The 12,545-nt window shown below is 38.6% G+C and overlaps 2 protein-coding genes across 2 annotated transcripts; both read right to left on the bottom strand.

Moving 5' to 3' along the window:
- Positions 1 to 1,693: 1,693 nt before the first annotated feature.
- Positions 1,694 to 9,331, bottom strand: LOC118750467. The gene is made up of 4 exons (XM_036485183.1): positions 8,916 to 9,331; positions 7,409 to 8,818; positions 6,242 to 6,495; positions 1,694 to 1,908 (listed from the first exon to the last, which is right to left on the bottom strand). Exons 1-4 carry the CDS (start codon positions 9,329 to 9,331, stop codon positions 1,694 to 1,696), a joined length of 2,295 nt encoding a protein of 764 aa, XP_036341076.1.
- Positions 9,332 to 9,412: 81 nt separating this feature from the next.
- On the bottom strand, positions 9,413 to 10,660 carry LOC118750466. Its single transcript, XM_036485182.1, has one exon. It carries the CDS (start codon positions 10,658 to 10,660, stop codon positions 9,413 to 9,415), a length of 1,248 nt encoding a protein of 415 aa, XP_036341075.1.
- Between the last annotated feature and the right edge of the window lie 1,885 nt (positions 10,661 to 12,545).

Below are 12,545 nucleotides of genomic sequence, written 5' to 3'. Positions count from 1 at the left end.
CTAGTTTCAATATAAAAAAATTTATGTACACATCATTAATTGTGTATACATCAGAGTTGTGAAAAATGCATTAATTTTTTAATGCATAACATTTGAATGTTAATGTAAAAAAATAATGCATTATGTTTTGTAATTTAATGCAAATGATAAACTTAAATGCATTAATTTTGAAAATGTAATGCTTAATAAAATTTTAATGCATTTCTTTTGAAAAAAATAATGCTAATGAAATTTTTTTCATTAACTTTAATGTTAGCAAATTAATGTTAATGCAATAATTTATTGCATTAAAAATATAAAAAAGCAATAAAAAATCATTAACTCATTTTATTTTGAAGTAAAAATTTTCTGTTGACATTAAGAGTAATACAGTGAGGTCAGAAAAGGTACTGACGGAAGTAAGAGAAAGAAATTACTAGGTATTTCTGATACAAAAGCAATAATTATTTATATTTATTTCATTAACTATACCGACATTCTAAAACGATTACAAGTATTTACCGCAAGAAAAAGTAGAATGAAAATTTACATGTTTATGTATAACAAGGTAGCTTTAAATTATACACGATCCAATGCTGCACGAAAAATTTTAGGCAAACAAAATAACAATAACAACTAAAAATTTCTTCCATAATTGTTAATCAGACTTTTGAGAATGACTAATTTTTCGAAACTTGCATCTGATAAATTTTGACGTTTCGGCGTGTTAGCCATGGTGGCAAATGAAAGCAATCGCTCAACTGGAGCAGAGGATGGTAATGGTGTGTTATACTTCAGAAATAGTTTTTGTATAAGAGGAAAACTTTTCAATGTTTCCACCGTTGAAGTACCATCACTTAAAAATCCTGCAGATTCTAAAACAGAGCAAACTGTTTTATTAAACAAAAACAGGAAATAATAATTGTACCTACCGCACGAAAAATGCCCTCCAAAATCTAAAAAGCTGTGAGGTTTTTGTTCCGGTGTAATAGCGGTCTATAACGTCGGTTTCAAATTCTTTAAGCAAATTTAATAATAATAATAATAGATTGGCGCCTACACATATGTTAGTGTTTGGCGGAGCTTTTCCTCCTTAGCAAATTTAGAAAGTAGTTTTATCAGTCTCCCATTATCGAAATGGGGCGCCGTCGTTTGTAATCCCGAGAGAAATGTCATTTTTATGTCCGGACATGCGGTTGTAGCGATAATACAGGGGAATGATTCCGGCTTAAGAGTATAATACGTTTCAAATCTTTTGAATAGTACCTTTTCCATTTCACCACCTGCCTTGTTAAAGAGCTTGAGTTTTCCAGAACTGTTAAGTTTTTCGTATTTGACTTTTACAATTATTATGTTTGGCAAGAAATGCCCGAAATACATGCCTTCTTCAGATTGTAGGTAGTTTAAAGCGCCAGCAATTGGCTCCATGAAAATTAAGTATTCTTCTAAGTAATTTAACTCATCGGAACGAAATCGATAAATATTAAATTTTACGCACAGATCATCAAGCTGTGTCTTGTGAATCAATACATTTTTTATCGAGTTATAAAGGGAGTTCCACTGGCCTTGTTAACGCCGCCCCAAGGCACTCCTTAATGATTTCAGCAGACTTTGGCCAGTGACATTTTTTCCATAGACTTTCGCAACTAAAATTTGCAGATGTTAATACGTGGTTGTGGTAACCGCTTAATTTTTTTATTTTTCATAATGAATCTTACCGTGAAATAGCTTCAATATGCTTATTGTAAAGAAATGGTTCTTTCTTCACTATTTTTATAAAGTCCGAGGACGATATCAAATTTAGTGTGTGACTAGCACATTTAAAATGGTGAGGTAACTGTACGTCTACGTTTTCAATAACAGGAAACTCTAGTTCCTCAGCTGCATCGCCATTATTGTTAGTATCGTCATTTTCAGATGGTATGCTCTCTTAAGATTAGAATAAACTATATTGCTACAAAGTTATTAATCATTTACACTTACGTACCTTCTTTTATACCAAACTCCCGAAAGGCTTTCAAAAAATTGGAAGCGTTTTCGGTTATAGTGCTCACAATATTTGTATGATTTAAGTTGAACTCATCGTTTATGTCCACGATTATACTTGCAATTTTGTCAAAAGTGTGAGCCCCTTGAAAATCTTGTGCAAGCCAAGGCAGCAGATTCTCTCTTTAAATTTTCATTGAGCCCACACCCAAAAAAGGATCGGTGTTTTGCAGACCATATATCTGCTGTAGTACAAAAATATTTTACGTTTGCAATTTTTGTTTTTAAAATTCGCATGCTACTTTGGTACTCTCCGTGCAACAAATCAGCTATCACTCGTCTATTTGGCACCTTGTAGCTTGTCCCCTCAAAAATCTCTATAAACTCTCTATTCTCGACAATGGACAGGGGTGAGATCGTGCTGGCGATGAAAGCAAGAACTTTTTTATTAAATGTATTTTGCTTATTTGACACCTTGCAAATTGAACTAGAGCTGTTTTTTTGAGCTTTATATTCCAAAAATTCATGAAAACTTTCGATATGCAGAAGTTTTAAATGCGTGATAAAGTTAGAACTGATTCGAAAAGTTCCTTTTATTTTCTTTTTACATTTCAAGCAAGATGCGATTAGAGAACCATTTTCACTCTTAAAAAAATTTATTTTAATTAAATCATACAACAGAAAATAGTTTAGTATACCTTTTGATATACTTTGAAAAACTTTCCACTTGTGAAAAGTATCCTGTTGCCGAAAGTCATTGTGTTATCCGTGTTATCACTGCAACTGCTTGAAAAAAATAAAATAATTTTTACTAATTCAAATTACACAAAAGCAAAGAAAAATGTTGTTTTATTTAGAGTGACCTTTAACTTTGACTTTTTTTTACTTTCCTGGAAATAATTCTAGTTTCTGGCGCACCATAAGTAGGTTTCACATGTACTCTACCAGTATTTTCATCATTGTAATCTGAATCCATAAAATTGTCACATAAATCACTAGCGCTTTCCATTTTTCGTCCGAGATTCACGCAAAGCTTACACGAGTGTTAACAATCAACAAAAATTATTAACTGATCAGTTTATTGAAACAAGATTTTATTTTTTTTTCAATATGCTTTTGATTGAATAATTATTATATCTAAGAACGAGATCAATATACTACCAAATTTCGAATCGCAATATGCATAGTAATAATTGAACAAGTACCTTTCAATGACACAGGGAAACGATTAAAAAAAGACAGAGCCTGAGTCAACTTTTTAATTTGTGTTAAAGCCTATTCTCTAACTAAAAATCAAGCTACTAATGGATGGATAAATAATAAAGAAATGAATGGTCAAATGAAAATGTGCGAGGATTTTTTTGAATAAAATATGAGCAGGGAAGAATGTTACTCATAGGCCATTTCAATATGAGTAACATTCTTATGAGATTAAGTGCAAAGACTTTTTTTAAAGCTGAATAACGTTAAATTGAAAATATCTAGAAAGCTTGTCTCATAGTAAAAAATTAACTCCATTTTCAGAATCAACGAGCGATTCTACATAGGAATGGGATAGGGACATCGAGGGACCAAAAAAACCCGATTTATAGTCCAGTATAATTATACGCGATTAAACAATCACTACTCACATTGAAGACCTCACCATGTACCTAGGTAGAAGAAACAATGAGACGTATGCATAAAAACTAAGCATTTGTTTTTCTTAATTTCATACCTTTCACTTAAATTTATTTGAACAAATCGACTAAAGGGTCAAAAATTGTAAGAAAAAGCATTTGCTTAGGTTTTATGCATGCGGCCCATTATCAATTAAACTGCTTTGTATTTCGTATACGTATGTAATTAACTGCATGGCTCCTTACTAACACACAACGAATTACAATATTTATCGTATTAGCTATGAAAAATATCCTGAGTACAACTTAGTGGTTTCTTTTAATGCAAACGGGTAAAACGATTATTTATTTTAATGGATTAAAATTTTCCATTAGCATTAGGTTTGGATAATTTAATAAAAAAAAAAATTCATTAGCATTATTTTTCAAGAATTAATGCATTAAAATTTTATTAATCATTAAATATTCAAAATTAATGCATTTGCATTTTTTTGGCATTAAATTTTAAAACTTTAAGACATTAATTTTTACATTAACATAATTGCCTCAATGTAACATTAATGCATTAAAAATTTAATGCATTTTTCACAACTCTGGTATACATATCTAAGTCAATATATGTGATATACATGTACATACATCTACATATCGTCATTTAAATACAAAACCGTGTATCAATAAAATGCAAAACCGCGTATAGAGATAATGCAAACCCACGTATGCGAGGTGGCATAAATTATTTTCTAGAGAGTAAAAAAACTCATATTTCAAAATGGTTATATTTTTGTAAAAAGCAATCGCATTTTTGGCTAGTATATTTCAGGAAGAATGGATAAGGATTGAGCCAAGAACTTGTGTGAGCGAATCCAATTTTTAGCAGTAAATGTCAGTTACGCGGTTTTGTACTTTAAGCGACGATATGTATGTTAACAGGAACGCAGCAATCTAATACACGGGTGGAGCAGGAACGCAGCACAGCAGAAGCGTACAAAAAAATCTGCAAATAAATGGTTTTTTAGGTTTTTAACAAACAAAAACCTGGTTTCAACTTACTTCAACGTGTCTAAAACACAACGCACACACTAATGCAAAGGCGCAACAGGAATGCAACACTATAAAACACGGGCGGAGCAATACACAGGCGGAGCGGGAACGCAGCACAGCAGAATCGTCCGAAAAATCTGCGAATAAATAGTTCATTAGGTTTTGAAATAACAAAGAGCTCTTAATCACAGTACCAGCACAGGTCGGTCAGGAAAACACCAAGGAAATGACGTAATAAATGCAAAATTATAATCTACTTGTAAAATAATTCGGTTTTATTACAATACTTACCAAATTTCACGCAATTGGAAAATAAATGTAGCGAATAAGAACGAAACGAACAACGAAAATTTAATCAATGTAGCTTGTTTTGAATTTTTTTCTAATATTTTGGGAAATATTCGGTGAAAATAGCAAAGAAATAACACAGTTTCTCCTAAGGTAGTTCAAGATGGCCGATTAGAGCGAGAAGTTGCCAGCGTATAACACCTTTCATTATTGCATCATGCAAAATTTTAAAAATTCAGTGAATTCAAAAACTGATAGGCCTACTTAAATAACATAATACTTCAAACTTAGCACACAGCTAAAATTTCAAACTCAAGTGAAATTTTACACACTTTTTCCATGAATTAAAATTTTCAAAAGCATCCATTCATTAGAATTGTCCCCAGCTTCTCGAAGTCACTTCGAGTTATATATACGCGCTCCGCAAGTAAGTTTTCGAGTTTCTTTGATATACGCTCACAGTTTAAACTTTGCTCGAGTTTTCCCCAATTTTCACTACCTGGGCCCGCCACTGGGCGGACGGATATATTGAGAATCCCAACGGAAAATTCTTAAAGCAAAAAGTAGGAATTGTTTTTGAATTGATTAGATATATCTTGTCTGAGTAAATTTGATACCTTGGATTCCAAACCACCGAACCGTATTCCAGAATCGGTCTAACTAAAGTTGTAAACAGGTGAAGTATCAAGAGCGTTTTCTTGATTAAATAAAAAATTGCGGGGGTGAATAATCGCAAAAAAAACACGCGTGTTGTCTCGCTGTTCAACTACACAGCCCAAAAACTTTATTTTTCTCTCTATCAGTTTGCGAAAAAAGGGCAAAAGAAGAAACCACAATGACAGGTAGCGGGAGTACACGTATAAGAGCAAAATATTAAACCTTAAGTTAACAATGCTTTTTCAGCAAGAGCTAGATATACATATAACCTTAACCCTTATAAATGTAAGTTAGACAATGTTGATATGACCTAAATAATGTGCATCTGACCCTACATCCCGGCCCCGTTGAAAGTACGTAGAACTTTCAAGTAACTGGTAATAGCGCTATCTTATGTATGGGGCGGCGGATAACTCCCTTTGCAGTGCGAACATCAGCCACGCGCACTCGATCGTCCTCTCCACGTATGACTCTTTCGATACGACCTAGCATCCAACACTGCGGTGGTAAATTGTCGTCATGCACGATAACCATCGCTCCCACACACACATTTGGGGATGGCTTGGTCCAGTTACTACGCACCTGCAGCTCATTGATATACTCCAGCGACCATCGACGCCAAAGTTGTTGTTTGATCGCGCCCACTCTTCGCCATCGTTCTAACTTACCCAGCTCTGTGACGGGTGTCTCGGGCAATGCACGTAATGAGTCGCCAATGAGGAAGTGGCCCGGGGTGAGTGCGGCTAGGTCATTCGGGTCTGAAGAGAGTGGTGACAAAGGGCGAGAATTCAGAATCGCCTCCACCTCAGCTGTGACAGTTGTAAGCTCCTCGAATGTTAAACGAGCGTTCATAAGAGTGCGGTTGATAAGTCCCTTGACGCTCTTAACTGCAGCCTCCCACAAGCCGCCGAAATGGGGGGCTCTGGGAGGGATGAAGTGGAAGTTGATGAACTCACGTACACAAAATTTGTTGATCGATTTGATTGTGTCATCCTTAAACAAAAATTGCTTGAGGGCCTCTAATTGGTTGCTGGCTCCAACGAAATTGGTAGCATTATCGCAGAAGATATCGGACGGTAGTCCACGCCTGGCTACCAGCCGTTTCAGGGCGGCGATAAATGCATCGGACGACAAGTCTGACACAACTTCAACGTACACTGCCTTCGTCGCGAAGCACACGAAAATTGCGATGTAGCTTTTGTAGGGAACCTTGCCTCGAAGGCGTAGGTACGTATTGACTGGACCGCAGAAATCCACTCCGCATCTTGCAAATGGTCTTGATGGGGTAAGTCGTTCGACGGGAAGCTGACCCATTATTTGCCCTTCCAGCTTTGGCCGATAACGAACGCAGTGCACGCAAGATCGGACGACACGGCGAGCTAAATCCCGTGCATTGATGATCCAAAAGCGTAGGCGTATGAGTGCAACTAATGTCTTTGGACCCGCATGGTAATTTTGGCGATGAACGAACTGCACGTACTGGCGGACAAAGTCATCCTTGCCTGGAAGTAGTATCGGGTGCTTCTGTGTATACAGAATATTTGCCATCTCCAATCGACCTCCAACTTTCATCAGCATGAACCCGTCAGTTATCTGCAAAAAAAGGATTTAAAGATTTAAGATTACTACAGACCTGTTGGCCTTTGCGAAGTGCTTTGATGTCATCGGAATAGTGCCTTATTTGCAGGTTTCAAATGATGCAATGCAAAGCATGTAACAGCTCTTGTGGTGACGGCGACAATGTATCGAACGAACCCAATTTTCTACTTAAGTTGCTGAACCTAAACATCCAGGCTACGATTTGCAAGCATCGGCTGTGCGAGCTAATTTTATACACTGCTTCGAGTAGGTCGTTAGTGGCATTAACAGTAGCGAAAGCCGATTTACGTTTCTCTAAGTTCACTATATCTTGATCAATATCACCTCGATGGTGCGTCGGCCACTCGTCTTGGTGGCGTTGCAGGTATGCCTGCCCTTCGAACCATATGGACTGCTGCAGCTCACTCACTGAGCACCCCCTGGAAAGCAGATCAGCTGGATTATAGTGCGTTGAAACGTATTTCCATTCGCAACAAGATGTTTTTTGTTGTATTTCAGAAATACGATTTCCTACGAACGTAGATAGTGCGGCGGAATGCTTTTGAATCCAGTGTAGAACGATTTGTGAATCGCTCCATAGATACGTTGTATATTGGGTATCGCCGAAATTCACCTTTATTTTAGCGTAAAGTTGTGACAGCAAATGAGCACCGCATAATTCCAATTTGGGCAATGACAGTTTCCTCGTTGGGGCGACTCTCGACTTGGATGTAATCAACGTGACCTTGACTTCACCGCTAGGGTCAACTGTGCGTGCATATATACAGCATCCATAAGCCCTAATTGAGGCATCACAGAAGCCGTGCAACTGAAGTCTCTGAACGCTGGGTTGAAGGCAATAGCGCGGTATAGTTAGCGATTCCAACGATGAAAGCGATGAGAGGAACGATGTCCATGCGGTGTGAATGTTGTGCGGAACTGACTCATCCCACTGTAATTTTAGCAACCAAAGCTCTTGTATAAGTATTTTTGCAAGTATAGTGATAGGTGACACCAAGCCCAACGGGTCAAAGAGCGACGAAGCAATTGATAGTATAGACGGCTTCGTGACAGCATGTGATGTGCGCTTGAGTACAAATGCAAACATAAAGACGTCTTCTCGTTGATCCCACCTTAAGCCCAGAGTGCTGGTTACTGAATCGTCTTCTAAGTTAAGATCTTTAATCGTACAGTCATTAACAAACTCGCTATAGTTCGAGTGCCATTTCGCTAGCTCAAATCTACCACGATGAAGTATCTCAATTACCTCCGTTTTGATTTGATGAAGGCATTCCAACGTGTTAGCTCCACAAATGAAATCATCAACGTAGAAGGATGATTTTATAGCCTCGGCTCCTACCTTGAACTCGTCCATGCATTGCTCAGCTAAGTATTGCATGCTACGTATAGCGAGATATGGCGCGGTAGCAGTCCCATAAGTGACTGTATTCAGTTCAAATGTGCGTAATGGTTGATCGGGTGTACTTCTCCAAAGTATATATTGAAACTTGCGATCATGGGGGTCGACAAGAATCTGTCTGAACATCTTGACGACATCGGCGGTAATTGCATAACGATATGTACGGAAGCGTAGAAGTAACGTGTAAAAGTCGGGCTGTATGGTCGGTCCGACCATTAGTAAATCGTTCAGACCTTTGTGTCGTTGTCTGACAAGAGGCATCGAAAACCACTCTTAATTTCGTAGTGGTACTGTTCGGCTTGAGTACGCAGTGGTGCGGTATGTAAAAATGTGGGACATCCAACTTCGGTGTTGTCACCAAGCTCATATGGCCCAACTGTTCGTACTCTAAAATAAAATCTGCGTATTGCCTTTTCACATCTGATGTGCGGCTCAAGCGGTGCTCAAGAGCTTCAAAACGTTTACGGGCAATTTCATACGAGTGACCTAACAAACCAATATCATCTTTGAATGGGAGGCGAACTACCACTCGGCCATCAGGTTGTCGGTGAACGGTGTTTTTGAAAGCCTCTTCACAACTGCGCTGCTCTGGAGTGTAAATGTCAACAGAAGTGTTAACCTCTTCAATGCGCCACAGGCGTTCTATGTTGTTGTTGATGACTTCGTCCATGGAAATCGAGTAACTGTGTGATGTGGTGGAGCCGGTTTGGCAACGGCCCGAAACTACCCATCCAAGGAGCGTCTTCTGCAACACTGGCATATTTACACCAAGCCTGACTTGGCCAATGGATAAGATGTCGAAAAATGCTTCTGTCCCTAACAGCAAATCAATAGGACGAGCTTAGTTGAACCCTTCGTCGGCCAACGGAGTATTTTGAGGCAGCTTCCATGATGAGATATCAATTTCTGTGTCTGGATGATATGCAACATTCGAAGTAACACAGAAATCTAGCGGTAGTTCGAATTCTCCAAAACGTGACTTGATTGTTGTAGACGTTCGATGTTTTATCTGAGTCTGGGATTCTCCAATGCTGCGAATTTCCATATGGCTTCGTTTGCGAGGTAATCGGAGAACCTGTGCGAATTGAACCGATACGAAATTGACTTGTGAACAAGAGTCTAGGAGCGCACGACCAATTTTATAACAGCCTGACGCATCCTTGACCAGAACCAAAGCTGTGGCTAAAATTATTCGATTCAAGCCGGTGTGAGTGTGAACAGCTGCTTCTGAGTTCTTCTGTGGTACTTCAGGGAGTTGCGGAGTTGACTGCGGTGAAGACGAATACATACCAGCTGAATCACGATGCAATAGTGTATGATGGGAGCGAGAACACGATCGACACCTGTGTGTGGATGGGCATTTCGCAGCCTGATGACGCTGATTGAGTGTAGCACCAACGATTTGAGGACACCTGTAAGTTCTGTGCTCCGTGCTAGCGCATGAATGACACGTTTGCGATGTGCAGTTGAAAGTCAACCCTTGGCGCTGGTGTTTTTGGTTTCGTGGCTTACCAATAGCTTGCTGACTCGCGCTACTATCGGTACCGGGCTTACTTATTGACTCCAAGATTTGGCAATGTCGTTCGACAACCGAAACGCAGGATGTCCATGTAGGAAGATCGCTGAAGTTCAAATGCTCATTCCATTTCTTTTTGGTGTCTTGATCCACCCTTTCCATAACGATGGAGATGAGCATAGCCTCAGCAATTTGCGATGCATTACCCAGTGACAATAATGAATTGTACAAGGCTGATGAGTTGTCGATCAGGCTACGAAGCTGTTTCGCATTTGACCTTGAAACACTAGGTAAAGTAAAAAGCGAATTTATGTTGTCCAAGAATACGAGCGTTGGATTATCGTAGCGGGCCTTGAGGCGTTCCAGCGCCTTTGAATAATTTTCCGAAGTGATTTGAAAAGCCTTGACAGTTTCTAAGGCCGGGCCACGTAAGCAATTGATTAGTTGATTGAACTTTTCGATGGATGACAAAGTAGACTGCTTATCAACGACTAACTTAAACGATGTTATAAAGTTTTTATAGTCGGAGTATTTTCCATCAAAAACTGGTAGTGACAGACGTGGCAGCTTCATAGAAGTTGAGTGAGAAGCGCAATGAACTGAGTCAGCAACAGTCAAATTGTGGGAATCTGAACCTAGCTGCTCATTAATGCACACCTTGATAGCGACCTACGTATCTTCTATTTCTCCTCTGGTCTCACGCTCTGCTTCGTCTGGATCCAGCTGCTCAATTTCGGTCTGAACTGTCATAACTTGCTTAAAGTAGGCCTCTAATATAGCCAAACGACAATTCAATTCAGCGGATGAAATTGCAAGTTTTGTGTCGACAGAATTGCGAATGCGCGATATGTTTCGACGCAGATTAGCGCGCTGCTGTTTAAGTTGCTCCAAATTGGGCATGGTTATGAGATAGCAAATCTATTGCCCGCTTCTCAGATTTATGGGCTGTACAAAATTTAGCTCTAAGTATATTTTATTTGGCGGGACCTTTTGCGAGCCCAATTCTACTATATCGGCTTGGCTTTGAAATACTGCCAACAATAACAACAACGCTTGCAAGAGAAGTAGTGTGAGACTACCTTGTATGTACTGTATGTGCTCGCAATATCAAATAACGTTGCCTTGCAAGGTGACCTGATATGAAAGAACCGCTAACAACAACGCTCCTGTAGCGAAATAGTTAGCAACTACAAAGCTCCTATAGCAATGTGTTTGAAACGGGATTGCGCGGGATTGAGACTCCGGCAGCCTTACTATGTCGAAAGATGTATGCTTTCGGTGTACCAGGTACCGATGGATACACAAGCTTCCTTATGCACCGTGCGGCCTGCGTTTTTGGATAAGCAGCCCAAAATGTCGAAAATATATTTGTTACGGTAGGAAACTCCTTTGATGCCGTGAATGTTGAGCTACGTTTTAGAAACGGTAGCCGAGAATGCTAAGTTGACTTTTCGCGAAAGTGCGAGATTTCACGATATTTTATCTTTAAATTATCACAGGCCCCACGTTGGGCGCCAAAATGAAGTATCAAGAGCGTTTTCTTGATTAAATAAAAAATTGCGGGGGTGAATAATCGCAAATAAAACACGCGTGTTGTCTCGCTGTTCAACTACATAGCCCAAAAACTTTATTTTTCTCTCCATCAGTTTGCGAAAAAAGGGCAAAAGAAGAAACCACAATGACAGGTAGCGGGAGTACACGTATAAGAGCAAAATATTAAACCTTAAGTTAACAATGCTTTTTCAGCAAGAGCTAGATATACATATACCCTTAACCCTTATAAATGTAAGTTAGACAATGTTGATATGACCTAAATAATGTGCATCTGACCCAACAACAGGGTTTTAGTGATATAAGGGTCACTAAATTCTTTTCACCATCGTTTCACAAATGCAAGTACAACTTAAGCCTTGTTGACTGTCACATTAATGTGAAGATTAAAATTAAGTTTCGGATCCATTGTGATACCAAGGTCCACAAAATTATATACCTGTTCCAAATTATGATTATCTATTGTATAAGAAAGTGGCTGAACAGCTCTTCGCGAGAAGCACATTACTTAGCACCAGTTAGCCTTGCTGTTTAAGTCTGCTTGTAGCAAATGCTTTTCTTTGATTGATAGGTACGATTTCACATCATCTGCGTACATTAAAATTTTTGAAAATTTTATATCTGTAGAAATATCGTTTATAAAAAGCAAGAACAGAATCGGTCCTAGGTGGCTACCTTGCAGGACTCTTGAAGTAACACCAATGACGTCAGGAATAGTACTTTTAAACATAACCCTTTGCGATCTACCATAGAGTTATGAAGAGATGCAACGTAGAAAATTAGTTTAAAGACCAAGAAGACCAAGTTTATAGATGAGTAAGGAGTGACATACTTTGTCAAATGCTGTACTGAAGCCGGTATATATAACATTCACATTTTTGTTATCACTAAACGCTTTTGAGATATA

Source organism: Rhagoletis pomonella, unplaced genomic scaffold (genome assembly GCF_013731165.1).
Source record: "Rhagoletis pomonella isolate Grant_MI unplaced genomic scaffold, Rhpom_1.0 Rhpom_scaffold_00251, whole genome shotgun sequence".
Taxonomy (NCBI): domain Eukaryota; kingdom Metazoa; phylum Arthropoda; class Insecta; order Diptera; family Tephritidae; genus Rhagoletis; species Rhagoletis pomonella.
Note: the sequence above shows the minus strand (reverse complement) of the source record. Positions and strands in the feature narration are given on the sequence as shown.